Source organism: Thamnophis elegans, unplaced genomic scaffold, assembly GCF_009769535.1.
Source record: "Thamnophis elegans isolate rThaEle1 unplaced genomic scaffold, rThaEle1.pri scaffold_59_arrow_ctg1, whole genome shotgun sequence".
Classification (NCBI taxonomy): Eukaryota; Metazoa; Chordata; class Lepidosauria; order Squamata; family Colubridae; genus Thamnophis; species Thamnophis elegans.
Window position 1 is genome coordinate 232,765 of NW_022473899.1, and position 15,319 is coordinate 248,083.

At 55.8% G+C, this 15,319-nt stretch overlaps 2 protein-coding genes across 3 annotated transcripts in view; one reads left to right on the forward strand and one right to left on the reverse strand.

The window, feature by feature from the left end:
* The first annotated feature begins 20 nt into the window (after window positions 1-20).
* Window positions 21-12,139, forward strand: VPS52 (VPS52 subunit of GARP complex). Of its 2 annotated transcripts, none has more exons than XM_032238683.1 (20): window positions 21-154; window positions 2,795-2,878; window positions 3,511-3,563; window positions 3,651-3,726; window positions 3,845-3,912; window positions 5,539-5,714; window positions 5,836-5,986; window positions 7,445-7,545; window positions 7,759-7,891; window positions 8,014-8,071; window positions 8,245-8,378; window positions 9,054-9,209; window positions 9,479-9,597; window positions 9,705-9,828; window positions 10,110-10,205; window positions 10,640-10,747; window positions 10,839-10,904; window positions 11,201-11,312; window positions 11,401-11,519; window positions 11,606-12,139. In XM_032238683.1, exons 1-20 carry the CDS (start codon window positions 67-69, stop codon window positions 11,750-11,752), a joined length of 2,169 nt encoding a protein of 722 aa, XP_032094574.1. In that variant the 5' UTR covers window positions 21-66; the 3' UTR covers window positions 11,753-12,139. The 2 variants fall into 2 exon arrangements, with proteins under 2 accessions (XP_032094574.1, XP_032094575.1); XM_032238684.1 differs by having other exon boundaries at window positions 21-153; window positions 2,797-2,878; window positions 3,648-3,726.
* A 2,025-nt stretch (window positions 12,140-14,164) lies between these two features.
* Window positions 14,165-15,319, reverse strand: part of COL11A2 (collagen type XI alpha 2 chain) — a 41,231-nt gene continuing 40,076 nt past the window's right edge. Inside the window, exons 65-66 of the mRNA XM_032238718.1 lie at window positions 14,744-14,986; window positions 14,165-14,311 (exon numbers count right to left, since the gene is read on the reverse strand). Coding sequence (XP_032094609.1) covers window positions 14,165-14,311; window positions 14,744-14,986 — 390 coding nt within the window. The remainder of the gene's footprint in view (window positions 14,312-14,743; window positions 14,987-15,319) is intronic.

Genomic DNA, 15,319 nt, shown 5'->3' on the forward strand with positions numbered 1-15,319 from the left:
CCAAAGGTTTAGCGGGGACCGGAAGCGTTCCTCCCGCGACCCGGAAGTGGTGCAGCAGGTGCGGCGATGGCGTCCGCGGTGGGCTCCGAACCGGAGGAGACGCGGCGGCGCCCGCAGGGACACCTCGGCCCGGGGGACACGGAGGAGGAGGAGGTGGGCGGCGCTCGGTCCCCGTCCCTCCCTCGGCCCCGCTCCCGGAGCCGCCCGTCTTCGTCCTCCCGACCGAGGCTCCTTTCACCTTTGACCCCGAGCCCCCCGCAGCCTTTCCTGGGGGGGGGATGCACCGGGCGGGTGGCCTCCTGCGACCCTGGGGGTCCCGGCCTGCCTGCGGGACGGGCGGAGATGCTACTCCCGTGCTACGTCCTGGGACGCCCCCTCCCTTCTTCTGGGGTGGGTGGGTGTGAAGGGGGGCAGAGGGGGGGGGGGGGCTGAGCCTGGTCTGCGCATGTCAGCCCCACCTGTGCCCCACCTGCCTTGCCAGGGGCGCCCCATAAGCTGAAGGGGCTGCAGGAGGGGCTCTTCCCCATTCCTCCACCTTCCATGGTTGGGGCCCCCAGATGGGATAGGGGTGTTGGGCCGACCCCTCCCCCCATATGACAGTGGGGGGGAAGAGACCCCCCCCTCTTTCTCTCATACACACACACACGCGCACACAGAGGCCAGGGGGCCTTGGACACCTGCCCCATGGCGATTCTGGGGCTCTTAACAATTATGGTGATTTTACCATGGTTTCATTCTGGTTTTAACGCTTTTATCTCCTCCTTCCCCTAATGCCAACGTAGCCTGTTGTGTAAACCTGTGTTGGAAGAAGTCTGGCTCCAGTTCCAAGTTGGGGGGGCGGGGGGAAGACACCCTGGCTTCATGGAAGTTGTTTGGAAAGAAGGTTTTAATGGACAGGGCCACGTGGTCCTGGGGAAAAGGGGGGGGATCCCATGCCTCAAAGATGTTGGAGGAGGAGAAGAAGAAGAACAAGAACAACCAGCCAGAGTCCCTGGGTTTTATGCCCTCTCTGGGCTCTTCCTGTATAAGAAATGCATTCTGATTGGTTGTCAGACTCCCAGGGATTGTGTGTGGGGGGGGTGTTTCTTAGCTAACTTTGTAGGCTGTCCTGAGTCCCAAGCTTGGTTGAGCCTTGCTGGGTGATGCAATCTTCCCAGGTGCCCGTGTGGTGAGATGGGTAGAGGGCTAATCCTACCTTTGTTGGCTCTCGGGTGAGGGCATTTGCCTATGAATAGACCCAGCTGTCTCTTTCTCTCTTAAGTGCCCTGCTGTGGGCTCTTGAGGAAGGTGGGGGCTATTAAGAACGAATCTGCTTCCTGCTAAAAAAAAAAAAAGATCTTTCTCCACTTCTCACCCAGGGAAATACAACACTCTGCCTTTTCAGTATGTTTCATTTTTCTAGGAGAGGGCTGGGTGATCACTTCCGCCACCTGAAATTGGGTTTGGACACGTAGTCCTCAACTTACCACCCCAACGGAGCCCAAAATCTCTGTTGCTGGGCGAGACATTAAGTGAGTTTTGCCCCATCTTGCTTGTCACCGTTGTTAAGCGAATCCCTGCAGACTTTAAATTAGTAACAGAGGCGATAAGTGGCTTCCCCCATAGACTTTCTGGGTTGGAGGGAATAAAACCCATAAAGGAGAATCTTGGCAGCTGTGAGTTGGGATGAGGGTCCCTGGGTGCTTGCTGGGGTTTGGGGGGGGGGGGCAGATGTTTCATTACCCGACTAGGAAACGTCATCAGGGCTAGTAAGAAATGGGATTTGCTTTCTGTTTATATTGGTGATTCTTTAGTTGGGCTGTTTCCTTTCTTTTCAATCAATTTTTTATATATATATATATATTCTTCATACATAATCAGCGTGTGAATGGTGTGGTAACTGGGTAACAAACATTTCAATGCACGTGAATATAGTCTTTTTATTCCTAAATATTTCATTTCCTTTCCTTTCCATCATTTCATATTGTTTATACAAGCTTTTTATTATCGCCTTTTGTTTCTGAACCGTCTTTCTGTCCTTTCGTATATCTTAACATATTAATGTATAATTATTATTTCCCCCCACTATTTTCTATCCCTATTTTAACTCTTTTCCTGGTTGTTTACTGTTGGCTTCTTTGGCAACTAAGGTGATGAAAGGGCCTGGAGACTAAAATATACAAAGAACGGCTGCAGGAACTGGGTATCTCTAGTTTAATGAAAAGAAGGATTAGGGGGGACACGTAGCAGAGTTCCAGCATTTGAGGATCTGCCACAGAGAAGAGGCAGTCAAGCTGTTCTCCAAGGCACCTGAAGGCAGGACAAGAAGCAATGGGTGGAAACTAACCAAGGACAGAAGCAACCTGGAACTGAGAAATTTCCTGACAGTGAGGACAATTAGTCAGTGGAACAGAAGTTGCCACCAGAAGTCCTGGGTGCTTCGTCACTGGAAGTTTTTAAGGCTGGACACTCACATAACTGAAATGGTCTCCTGGCTGAGCAGAGGGCTGGACTAGAAGACCTCCAAGGTCCTTTCCTGCTCTAAAAGCTCCTCGAGGGAGGGGTAAAAGCACAAGGGGCCACTCTCCTTCTGGCCCTCTGCACTACGTGGCCCATCCTCCCCTGCTGAATGGAGCCGCCTTCTCTGGAGCAGCCCCGGCCCAGAGCCACAAGCGAAACCCTTCAACCCCTGCCGGCCTTGCTGAGAGCAGGGTGGGCGGTGGGGTGCGAGTCCCTTTGTATCAGGGCTGCCTTGCTTGACCCTCCCCCCCCACAAACCAGGGGCATAACGGGGTCCTTTGCTGTCCCCCCCCCCAGGGCCAGAGCGATGAGGCGCTGCCCCTCAACCTGGGGGAGCTGGACCTGACCTCCGAAGAGTTCATCCTGGACGAAGTGGACAGTAAGCTGGACATAATTATTTTTTGTGTGTGGGGGGGTGTCCTCTCTCTCACCCCACCCCTGCAGCCCCTCGACAGCTGGGACTGTGGTGGTTTTCGGTTGGAGGAAGGGGTGGTTGATGGTTTAACAAGGAAAACTCCCCCCTCCCCAAAATATAGAGTAAAAGAGGGTTTCCACACTTTATGGCAGGGGTCTTCAACCTTAGCAACTTTTAAGACTTGTGGACTTCAACTCCACCACCAGCAAAGCTGGCTGAGGAATTCTGGGAAGTCTTAAAGTTGACAAGGTTGGAGACCCCTCCTCTATAGTCACCTTCAGACAGGGTGAAAACTCAGGTGCCCAGGAGAAGCCACAATGATGTGGTGTCCATTGTAGCATCCTTGTCACACACCCCAGGGGAAATATGTACAGAAGAGCCGTTCCCAGTTCTCCCAGTAAGAGCTGCTGTGCCTCAACAGCCCCCCTCCCTCCCCACAGCTTGGCAAGAGGACCTTCTTACTGGTGCAGCTGAGGAAGGGGAGGTCCACTCCCAGGGCACTACCCAATGGAGGGGTCACTTCACCTGGGGAGGGGGCCAAAGTCTGTTTGCTTTAGGCCTTATTTCTCTCCCCTCCCCCTCTTTCTCTCTCTCAGTTCACATCCAAGCCAACCTGGAGGATGCCTTGGTGCAGGAGGCCCTGAAGACGGTGGGAAAGACTGGGGAATGGGGGGGGGGAGCCATGGGGTGGAAGTGGGGGGGCTCTCCTCACTCACTCCCCTCTCTGCTTTAGCAGGGGGTGGATCTCCGCCAGTACTCCAAGCAGGTGGAGCAGGAGCTGCAGCAGATCGAAAACGCCTCCATCAAGGACTGTATCCTTCGCCTGCTCAGGGGAGGCTGATTCCTGGGGGCTTCCCGAGGAGCTAGTACCCCGAGAAACCCCCTCCTTCACACTTTCAGCCCACTTTTGTCCTTAACAGGCCCCCCCAGACATTAAGGAGAGCAAGAACATTGCCTCCCTGCACACCCAGATCACGGCCTGTGACGCCGTCCTGGAGGTGAGCGCGGAGCCTCCCCGCTTTCCTCTCCCCTCAGGGACTTTTCCCTTCCCCTCTCTGGAGGGAGGGACTGGGCTTCCCTGCAGTGGGGTGGGAGGGAAGGACTCTGCCAGTGGTGGGATTCACATTTTTTTACTACCGGTTCTGTGGGTGTGGCGTGGCTTGGTGGGCGTGACGGGGGAAGGTTACTGCAAAATCCCCATTCTCTCCTGATCAGCTGGAACTCTGGAGGCTGAGAATGGATGGGGGCGTGGCCAGCCAGAGGTGGTATTTACCGGTTTTCCAGAACTGGTCAGAACCTGCTGAATACCACTTCTGGATTGCCATTAGAGCAGGGGTGTCAAACTCATGGGTCTAAGCACCCTGCAATACCTTATACGGCCTGCGGGGCGCTTGGATCTGGCCAGTGGGCCTGCCCTGGAAACAGCAAAAAACTGGCCCGCGGTGCCTCTGCCAACGTAAATGGAGCCCTGGCACGCGGCCTCCTTCAGCTCCATTTTCACTGGCCGAGGGCTGCAGGAGGCTGTCGCAACCATAAACAGAGCTTTGATGAGTGACATTTGAGGTGATCCCCTGGCCACGCCCCCTCCAAGGTCAAACACAACCCTGATCCGGCCCCCAATGAAATCAAGTTTGACAGCCCTGCATTGGAGGTTTCATGCGCTCACCCAAGGGACCCCAAAGCCCACCGGCTACCATTGCATAAGGTCAAGACGGCTTGACTCCCAGGTGTCCTTCAGGCAGAAGACCAACCCTACTTAACCAGGTCTGTCCTAATAAAGGAGAATATTTGTAGTCCCCCTTGGTGCGTTCTGGGCACTGATGATGTTACCTCCCCCAGGGACCCCTCAAGGCTGCCCTGTTGTGTGAACGGAGTCCCCAAGTAGCCTGGCAGGATTGGGATTCTGAGGCCAGACTCCCCCTCCCCAGCACTGGGGCTTCTCCCAGGGGACAAGGACTGGGGGGCTTCTGGGTGGATGCCTGCTTCCCCCTTCTGGTAGAGGTTAGGGGTTCCATCACAAAACCGCGGTAGACAATTGCACGCTCGACAAAAGCGCGTACGTGACATCATCACAGCGCGACGAAAACATCGCGCTGTGAGCGGTAAATTTAAAAATAAAGCGAAAACCTTACCGTAACCCCCCCAAACCTAACCCTAAACCTAACCCTAACCCTTAACCTAACCCTAAACCTAACCCTTACCTTTATGTGAATCGGCTTGCTTTAATTTATTTATTTATTTTTTTTTATTATAAAGATTTTATTGGTAAAAAGAAAATACAACATCCATAACTTGTAACAAACAATACAACTACATTTCGCGATATTCCCATACTATCAAATCATTATAAACATCAAAGGTTAGGTATCTTTAATTTTAATTTAATTTATTTTTAATTTTTTTCGTCGCGCTGCTGATGACGTCAGGTACGCGCTTTCGTCGACCGCGGTTTTGACGGGTCACGGAGGTTAGGTAGGCTGATCTAACGGGGCTCCTGTGTGAAGATCCGGCCGCATTCCCTGCACCGCCAGAATGCTTGTCCTGGGAGGATAAGATGGGTCTGTCCTGCTTAATCCGCCCCTCCTCCCCGCAATACTGAGGGTGGCCCCTTCCTCCCTCCCCAGCGCATGGAAGCCATGCTGAGCTCCTTCCAGTCCGACCTGAGCAGCATCAGCTGTGAGATCCAGACGCTGCAGGAGCAGTCAGTCGCCATGAACGTCCGGCTGCGCAACCGCCAGGCTGTCCGCGGCCGCCTCTCCCAGCTGGTGGACGAGCTGGTGGTGCCCAACGTCATGATCAGGTCCGGCCGGGCAGAAGGGCCCGTTGTCCAGGGAGGGGGAGGAGATCTGGCAGAGAAGAAGGAGAGCGGGGGGGGTGAATCTGTAGGGGGACGCCCCGTTGATGCTCCTTCCCGTCCCCAGCACCATCCTGGAGACGCCGGTGACTGAGCAGGCCTTCCTGGAGCAGCTGCACGAGCTGAACAACAAGATCAACGCCGTCAAGGAGCAGGCCTTCCGCGAGACCATGGCCTGCACGGACGTGGCCGACATCCTGGACAAGCTGAAGGCCAAGGTGAGAAGCCGGGATCCTGGCCGGGGCCATGGGGGAAAGTGAGAGCGGGAGTGGCAGGGCTCAGATGCTGGAGTCCCCCACTCATCACCCCTTTTGGTAGCATCGCACATAGACTCACATACCGCTTCACAGCCCTCTAAGCGGCTTACAGAGTCAGCCTATTGGCCTGAACAACTTGGATCCTTTTATCTGCCTCGGAAGGACGGGAGGCTGACCTTGAGCCTGGTCAGATTCAAACTGCCAAATTGCAGTCAGCCGGCAGTCAGCAGAAGTAGCCTGCAGTACTGCATTCTAACCACTGCGCCACCGTGGCTCAAGAACGGAAGGAAAGGATGGATGGATGGATGGATGGATGGATGGATGGATGGATGGATGGATGGATGGAAGGAAGGAAGGAAGGAAGGAAGGGAAGGAGGGAAGGAAGGAAGGAAAGGTGTTACAATAGCCCTTACACTTATATACCGCTTCACAGTGCTTCTACAGCCCTCTCTAAGTGGTTTGCAGAGTCAGCCTCTTGCCCCCAACAATCTGGGTCCTCATTTTACTGACCTCAGAAGGGCGGAAGGCTGAGTCAACTTGGAGCCTGGTGAGATTCGAACTGCCAAATTGCAGGCAGCCGGCAGTCAGCAGAAGCAGCCTGCCCTTTTCATCACTGTGCCACAGGATGGCCCAAATTTGGAAACCAACGATGCACAAACCAAAAACATTTTTATTGTAAGAAGTTATAGGAAAAGAATCCTGCACAACTGCCCCAAAGGTGCTTTTTCAGGAAGCAAGTGGAGTTTTCTTTTTTCTTTTGAAGACATTTCCCTTCTCATCCAGGAAGCTTCTTCCACTCTGACTGGAGGGTGGGGAACAGAAGGATTTATGCTTCGTGCAGACATCTGGTCATTTACATCCTCTTAGAGGGTCGTTGAGGCCACTTGGAGGTGACCCTGAGGACACAGATAAACCTCCAGGTGGCCTCAAGGACCCCCTAAAAGGATGCAAATGACCAGCTGTCTACAAGGCATATAAATCCTTCCCTTCCCCAACATCCGGTCAGAGCTGAAGAATCTTCTAGGATGAGAAGAGAAACGTCTTCAAAGAAAAACAAGAAAGTCCAGTTGCCTCTTGAAAAAAGCACCTTTGGGACCACCACGACCGGCAGGACTGAATGCCCCTCCCCTTCCTCTCCTCTGTCTTTGTGGGAAGCAGGGAGGGTCACGTCTGAGTAGCTTTCTCAAGGTATCCGTTCTGGCCCAGACTCCAGTTTCATTTATCTGCTGTCAGTTGCAGATCTTCCTTCCGTCCCTCGAGGTTCTTCTCTCTGCCCAGTGGTGTCACCGATGCGTTCTGTCCTTGGCTGCAGGGCTCTGGCTGCCACATTGCCAGGGGAGAGTGGGGGGGGGTCAGACGTGGGGGTCCTGGTGCTTTTGGCTAGAGGCGCCACACGGGTGGTTCTCCTTCCTTCACCAGGCGGTGGCCAAGATCCGAGAGTTCATCCTGCAGAAAGTCTACTCCTTCCGCAAACCCATGACCAACTACCAGATCCCCCAGAATGCCCTGCTCAAGTACAGGTAGGAGGAGGTTGGTCTGCCATGTCTCCCAGCATGCCCCGGGGTTCCCATCGTCTGGGGTCTCCCAGAATGCTCTGGGCATGATCCCAGCCCACCCGCTTTGGGGAGACCTGCAAACGTTCCTGCTGGGTTTAAGGACAGCAAAGTGGGACCCCCTCCTCCTCTTTTACGGGGTGGGGGACAAGTGAAGGTTCTCCTCTTTGGGGGGGGCAGGTTTTTCTACCAGTTCCTGCTGGGCCACGAGAGGCTCATCGCCAAGGAGGTGCGGGACGAGTACGTGGACACCATGAGCAAGATCTACCTCAGCTACTTCAAGTCCTACACCAACCGGCTGATGAAGCTCCAGGTGGGCTCCCTGGGTAGGGGGCCTGGTCTACCCCCTCCCTCAATCTAGATGCAGGGTCCCCTCCAACTCCAGAGTCCCTCCGTGCCAAGTGGTGCCCCGTTTTCTGTCCCCTGTACCTGCAGTACGAGGAGGTGGCTGAAAAGGACGACCTGATGGGGGTGGAAGACACCGGCAAGAAGGATATCCTTTTCGAGGGGGCTGGACGGACAAGTGAGGGGGGCTTTGGTGGCAGCTTGGCTGCGTCTCCCCTCCCACACCTGCACCCCTCCTGACCTGTGGGGGAGGAGGAGGAAGGGTCCTGACCTGGGGGCTGACACAGTGGTCCCTTTCTCCTTGACTGCGGCTGGCTACACGCTTCTTCTCCAAGCCGTCTCTCCGCAGCCGGAACACCATCTTCACCCTGGGCAACCGGGGGAATGTGATCAGCAGCGCCGAGCTGGAAGGACCCATCATCGTGCCCCACTCGGCACAGAAGAGCGACGTCCGGGTAAGTCCGTCCTTGCCCTGCTGTGGATCAGACCGGTTAAAATGGGAGGTCCCCAGGAGGGCCCAGAGCATTTGATAAGTACACCGCCCCTGCCCCCCCCCCCGTTAGTGACAGCAACCCACTTCCCAGAATGCAGTAGGGCCGTGTTCCCCAACCTTTTTGGCTTTGTTGGGACGGTTCCATGCAAGTGGCAGGTTAGTGCATACCCATGCAACTCTATTTGCTTCTGCGGCCTGCATCCAAAACTTCCCGGGGTGAGGTTTGGGGACCCCTGAAATTGGGGGGGGGGGCTTCCTCAAGGCAAGGGTCTTGGCTGACCTGCTGCCTTTTCTCTTCTTAACCTTCTTCCCTTTAACTCCGTCACTGGCTGCATTTCTATGTCCTTCAGGGGCCTTTCGGTTTATGTAGAAGAGCCTCGTGACACGGGGGAGGGGAGCCTCCAGACCCATAAACAGAGCCTGGCTGAGAATGAGGGTAGCTGTAGTCCAGGGCATGGGAGCACCCGGCTGGGAGTTGTTCCATTTGGGGTTTGCTTGCTTTTCCTGTCTGACGGAAAACGTCGGGAAGGAAGGGATTTCTGTGGAGGAGGGAGGTGTAGGAGCTGGGGAGAGCCGGGGATCCTGAGGGTCCTGCCCCTTCAGCCCTGCCAGCATTGACTCCTCTCCCCCTCCCCAGTATCCGTTTGAGTCTCTCTTTCGGAGCCAGCACTACGCCCTGCTGGACAACAGCTGCCGGGAATACCTCTTCCTCTGCGACTTCTTCCTGGTGGCCGGGACCCCCGCCCTGGACCTCTTCAATGCCGTCATGGGCAAGACCCTCACCATGTTCCTCGTGAGCATCTGGGGCCGTGACCGGTGGGGGAGGGGTCGGACCAGGAGGGCTCCGTCCCTTGGGGGGAACCGAAATTTCAGGCATAACTTTGGAGACACCCCCTATCCACGTCTCTCCGGATCCTTCTGGCCATGGGACCTTTACAGGACCTTAACGCCCGGCTCCATAGGATTCCCACTGTCCTAGAACCCTTTGGGGAGAGTTGGGGTCCAAGAGGCAGGGACACCCCCACCATGCATCTCCTCTCTCCTTCCCCCCTCCCCCTGCAGAAGCACATGGACGCCTACGTGAGCGACTGCTACGACAGCATCGCCGTCTTTCTCTGCATCCACATCGTCCTGCGCTTCAAGGCCCTCGTGGGGAAGCGCAACGTCCCGGCCATCGACAAGTGAGCCCCCTTTTGCCCCCCTCCCCATCTGTTCTTCTCCCCAAGGCTCTCCCTTTGTCAGCCAGGTCAGGTGGGGGTCTTTGGTGACACATCCACACCCCTTCCAGATACTGGGACACGTTGCTGGAGCTGCTCTGGCCGCGATTTGAGTACATCCTGGAGCTGAACATCCACAGCATCCAGAGCACGGACCCCCAGAAGCTGGGCTTCCTGGACACGCGGCCCCACTACGTACGTGCGCGTGCGGGAATGGCACTCCCCCCTCAGGAAGGGAGGGGTGGGTGCCCCCCATTCTTGGTGGGGAGGGAAGAATCTGAGGGCTGAAAAGGCGTGGGGGCTTATGACCAAACAGCCCCTGAGTTGCTGGAGGGGGGCTGGCAGGAATGCCGGGACGCTCGCCTGCCTCTGGTCTGGCCAGGAAGGAGGGGGCTTCTGTGTCTGTGGAGCTCAGAGGCCCCTAATCCCGCTTCTCTGCTCTCCTGACCCTTCACCCACCACTCACCCACCCACAGATCACCCGGCGGTACGCAGAGTTCTCCTCGGCCATCGTCAGCATCAACCAGACCTTCTCCCACGAGAGGACTTTGGCCCTGTTGGGGCAGCTTCAGGTGGGCCCTTCTGCAGGACAGGGGAGACCCTCCTTGCAAGGGGGGCAGCCTGTCAGTGCTACTGAAGACCCAAAGATGGGCCAGAGGGCTGCCTCAAGGGGGCCTTTCCTCTCTCTGACTGTTTCCTTGGGCATCACCCACAGTGTCGCAAATGTTTGTGAACTGTCCGCTTTCCTGGTTCTCTACATGCCAGATGTGGCCAGGGACTGAAGAGGGGATCTCTGTGAGGGGGAGGGGTGAGGGCCTGGGCGGATATTCCCCTGCATCCTGCCTGTCCTTGGTCCTTCTTGCTAACCTCTGGCCTCAGCCTGCCCGTTGGGTGTAGGGCAGTGTCCGTCTAGTATTGGGAAGTCTTGCATCTCCTAATGTTGGGGGGAGTGGTCTGGAGATGGGGGGGGCTGCTTCTGATGCTGCCTGCTTCTTTCCCCCACCAGACCGAAGTGGAGAACTTTGTCCTGCGTGTGGCGGCCGAATTCTCCTCCCGCACCGAACAGCTCATCTTCCTCATCAACAACTACGACATGATGCTTGGCGTCCTGATGGTACGCAGGACGCCGAGGGGGGTGCCCAGAGGGAGGAGGGAGGGGTAGAAGAACAAATCTTCCTCACCTCTCTCCCCCTTGCCGTACCCAGGAACGAGCAGTGGAGGAGAGCAAAGAGGTGGAGGGCTTCCAGCAGCTGCTCAATGCCCGGACACAGGTGGGTCAGGGGTGAGTGGGTGTTGCAGCTTCCATTCTCAGGAGCCCCCCTCTCCAAGAAGCTGGGGGGGTCTCCAGCCATGCCTCAGGAGGTGAGGGTAATGGGGGAGAGGTCTATGTCACACCAGGTGTTGACATAGAGCTGACTCAGATGCAGGACTGATGTGTTATCCCTGTGTAGAGTCAGGGAGTTGATGCGTTCAGTGGTAGAGTGAGGGGCACTCCATCCCCTGAAATTTGGGGAGGGGTCCCTCTGCCTCAGCTGAGCCCATTCTCCCCCTCCTCCTTCCCTGGCAGGAGTTCATCGAGGAGCTCCTGGCCCCTGGGTTCGGGGGCATGATTGCCTTCGTGAAGGAGGTGGAGGGGCTGGCTGAGCGGGGCCAGCTGGAACGCCTGCGAGGGGAGGAAGGTGAGTGGGGCACGGACTTGTGGGAGGGAGGTGAGCAGGAGGAGGAGGTCCTGGCACCACACCTTTCCTCTTCCTCCTTACCCCACAGCCCGGGTGACACAGCTGGTGCGCGGCTTCGCCGCAACCTGGAAGACCTCAGTGGAGACTCTCAGCCAGGACGTCATGCGCTCCTTCACCAACTTCAAGAACGGGACCACCATCATCCAGGTGAGGGAGGCGGGGGCCCTGGGGAAAGTGGGACCTGGAAAGGGGCGGGGCTGAGCTCCTTCTCACTGCCCCACATTTGCCTGCAGGGGGCGCTGACACAGCTGATCCAGTACTACCACCGCTTCCACAAGGTTCTGGCGCTGCCCCCCCTCAAGTCGTTGCCCGTCCGCTCGGAGCTGATCAACATCCACCACCTGATGGTCGAGGTGAAGAAACACCGGCCCAACTTCTGAGGGTGGAACCCCCTCACCTCCACCCCCGCAGCCCCCTTCCCCTTGTACCCTCCTGTGAATAAACTTTATTCTGACTCAGGCGGCCTCCCTGGAACCCAGTGGGGAGTGGGGGGGGACTGGAATTGGGGGCCAGGCTTACCCACCCTCGTCCCTCTCCCCCCGCCCCATCACCACGGGCGGAGCTTGCTGGTCGCTGCTCTTGTTCAGGGTTGGTGAGTGTGTGTCACGTGAGCTGGAGCCCAGGGAGTCCTCAAATTGAGCCCAGAATCTCCGTTGCTAAGTTAGGCAGTTGTTAACTGAGTTTTGCCCCATTTTACAACTTTTCTTGCCAGGTTTGTTAAGTGAATCACTGCTGTTATTAAATTGGTGAGATGGTTGTAAACTGAATCTGGTTTCCCCATTAACGTTGCTTGTCAGAAGGTCGCAAATGGGGATCACGTGACCTCGGGACACTCCATCATAAATATGGTTGATCAGCAGCTGAATTTTGATCCCGTGAAGATGGGGATGCCGTAAGTGTGAAAAACGGTCGTGTCCCTTTTTTCCAGTGCTGTTGTAACTGAACAGTCACTAAATGATCTGTTGTTAAGTTGAAGCAAAGAGGTGTCTCTGTGTTTGTGTGTGAATGCAGCAACTGACAAAATTGACCCAGGTTAGCATGCCGCAGATTTGTGACGTTACACTTCTTTGGGTACCAGATGCAGGCAGTTCAGGATGTACAAGCACAATTGGGACTGGCAAATTCAACCTCAGGCCACGCAGTCATTAAGTGAGGCATTGCATGTGACCACGTCCAATTTTACAACCTTTTTTAGCCGCGGTTTAAGGAAAGGTGTCAGCAGCTACCATCTGCCGTCTTTCCCGCTGGCTTCCCCATTGTCGGAAGCCGACTGAGAAGGCTGCCAATAGTGGTCACAAACGCCAAGCTAAGCACCCAAATTGCAATCACAGGACTCTGATGAGGATGCTGCAACAGTCTTAAGTGTGAGGACTGGTTGTAAGTCACTCCAGCACCATCACAATGTTAATCGCTAAACAAACGGCTGTAAGTTAAGGACCAACTGTATTCCATTCCTATCCAGAGAGGTTCTGAGAAGACCCTCAATACTACATATTCAATTTGTGGAACTCCCCACCACAAGACGTGACGATGGTGGCCTCCTTTCAGTGGCTTTGGCCTCTCCTTGCCTTGTCCCACATCAGCTGTGGTTCGACAGTCACACAACCCACCAGCAGAAAAACTGCTTCTAAAACTCGTGAGAATGCGGCTGGTGCGTAGCAAAGGACCCAGCTGGCAGGGAGGAAAGAGGCCATATTGAATCAGGAGGGTGGTTTGCATGCACACACCCACAAATGTGGTGCATTCCAAGCTGGGGCTGTCCAACCTTGGCCACTTTAAGACTGGAGGACTTCCAGAATTCCCCAGGCATCATTGGGAGGAACCATCTCCACAAGGAGGGGCGACACCTGGCATTGATGGACCTTCCCTTTAAAGCAGGGAAAGAGGAAGTGGGACCTCCCAAATCAGCAAAATATAAGGGTGATCTGCCCAACACTCAAAATGTCCACTCGCCGCTTTTTGCAACTCGGTCCCTGGCCGTTCGGACATTTAGCCGACCAATAGAAAATTCAATATATACTTCTTTAAATTTCCGGCAATCAGAAATGGGATCTCAAGCTCCTGTACCCCCCCCCCACTCTCCTTCCCACACACACACATACAGACATCCATTTTCAAGATTACAAATTTGCAGCAAGGAAAAAAATGTTCTTTTTAATATTGATTCCATTAAATAATATAATTAATTTATTATTTTTTTTGTATAAAAACAAAATAAAATCTACGGTTTCCTCTTCTTCGGACTTTTTCTTCTTACCAATTACTTTTGTGCGGGATAAAAGGTGGGGGGGGGAGGAAGAAGAGGGAAATGGCTGGGGGTGGGGGGGGGCTTCGATGATGGGGAACTCCACCCCATTACCAAGCCTGCCGCCGAATTCAAGGGGAGGGAGGCAAGGCTGAAATTGTGGGGCTGGAAAGGGCTGAAGTGGGTGGGGCTCCGGAGGGGTATAGTGTGGTGGCGTCCATTGCTGGCTAGGGACTCTGCTGTTTGGGGGAGGTGTCTCCATCAACATAGATGGAAGGAAGCACTGAAGCAGGTTATGGTCCATTTGGGGAGGGGGGGACAGCGCCCTTTGGGGGATTCTGCAGCGGGGGGGTTGCAGAGAGGAGAGAACATTTCCATGGGGGCTGGTGAGTCCCTGGGAGTAGGGGGATTTCTCTGCACTCCACAGATCTTCTGGTTGCTGGGCCTCTGGCTGATCCCCACCCCACCCTTCCCATGGTCTCTGTTGTTTGGTGGGCACCAGGAAGGTGGTCGTCCCACTCCTGCCGGCTGCACTGGGGTCTCCGCTCTAGCCAAGGAAGCAGGCGGCCCCCACCTCAAAGCCGAAGCCCTGCCCGGCCTGCCCAAAGTCCATCAGGTGCACATCCAGCAAGGGCAGGTGCTCCACTTGGGGGGTGTTGACCTCCAGGAGTGTCTCGCCGGATGCTTTCCTTGCCTGCATTGGGGAGGAAGAGAAAGGTCACCACTGGAGGTGGGTCACTTCCCCCCTCCCCATAGGGAAGCCGAGAGCCCTGCTTTACGCCAGCCATCCACCGGTCAGTAAGATGGAAACCAGGAACGTTGGGACCTCCCTTTGTGGGAACTGCTTTGTCCTGAACCTGGCAGCCCCCTGCATCCATTCCCCCCCCCACACTTGCCCTCCGCGGAGCCAAGGAGGGGCCCCAAACCCCCATTGCTATGGGAGGGGAGAAGCTCCAGCAGCCGATAGCAGGAGAAAAGGAGGCACCTGGGGACCCGCAGAATCCATCCATGTGGGGATGAAAAATGCAAGGCCTGCCATCCCGCCATTTCTGAGTAGAGGTCCCGTCCCCCACCCCACCCTTGCGGTTGTTGTTCCTCCCATCCGCGTCCCCTCCCGGGCACTCACCGCACAGCCATCCACCAGGGCCTTGATGTAGGGGCTGTTGTCGTAGCTCAGGTCGTCCTCGTTGGCCCCCCGGAAGCGCAGGGCCTGCTGGTAGCCCTCCAAGGTGGGGGACCCCGAGCTGTGCCAGGCGATCGAGTGCTGGCAGTGGTAGGTGAAGTTCTGGCGGGCAGAGGTGCTCAGCAGGCGCAGGAAGGAGAGCTGAACCACGCCCAGAGGGTGGCCCTCCGCATCCACGTAGGAGAACTGGGGAGGAACCAGGGATGAGGAGGAGATGAGGATAAGGGGAAGGGTGACTGCCCTCAAGCAGAGGAGGCCAAATCCTAAGTGGGACGGTGAGCTGGATGGAGTGGAGGGTTCCATTTTGGGGTTCCCCTCCCCACCTCACTGCACGGAACTGCTTCACACAGCAAGCACCCTGCACTGGGGAAGCCTGTTTACTGTGTTGGTGTCCTATCCAGAATCAACCAAACGAGTTTGCTTTTGCATAACTCACCAAGTTCTAAGAAAAAGGAAGTCAATTCCCCCCCTCACAACACACACACACACACACATACACACACACACACACACCAGCCT

What these genes read in the sequence shown, in the direction of transcription:
- VPS52 (XM_032238683.1), top strand. Translation starts at nt 67, where the DNA reads ATGGCGTCCGCGGTGGGCTCCGAACCGGAGGAGACGCGGCGGCGCCCG. An exon ending in TGCAGGAGGCCCTGAAGACG is followed by an intron (nt 3,564 to 3,650) that starts GTGGGAAAGACT and finishes CTGCTTTAGCAG; the next exon opens with GGGGTGGATCTCCGCCAGTA. An exon ending in GGAAGACACCGGCAAGAAGG is followed by an intron (nt 8,072 to 8,244) that starts ATATCCTTTTCG and finishes GGCTGGCTACAC; the next exon opens with GCTTCTTCTCCAAGCCGTCT.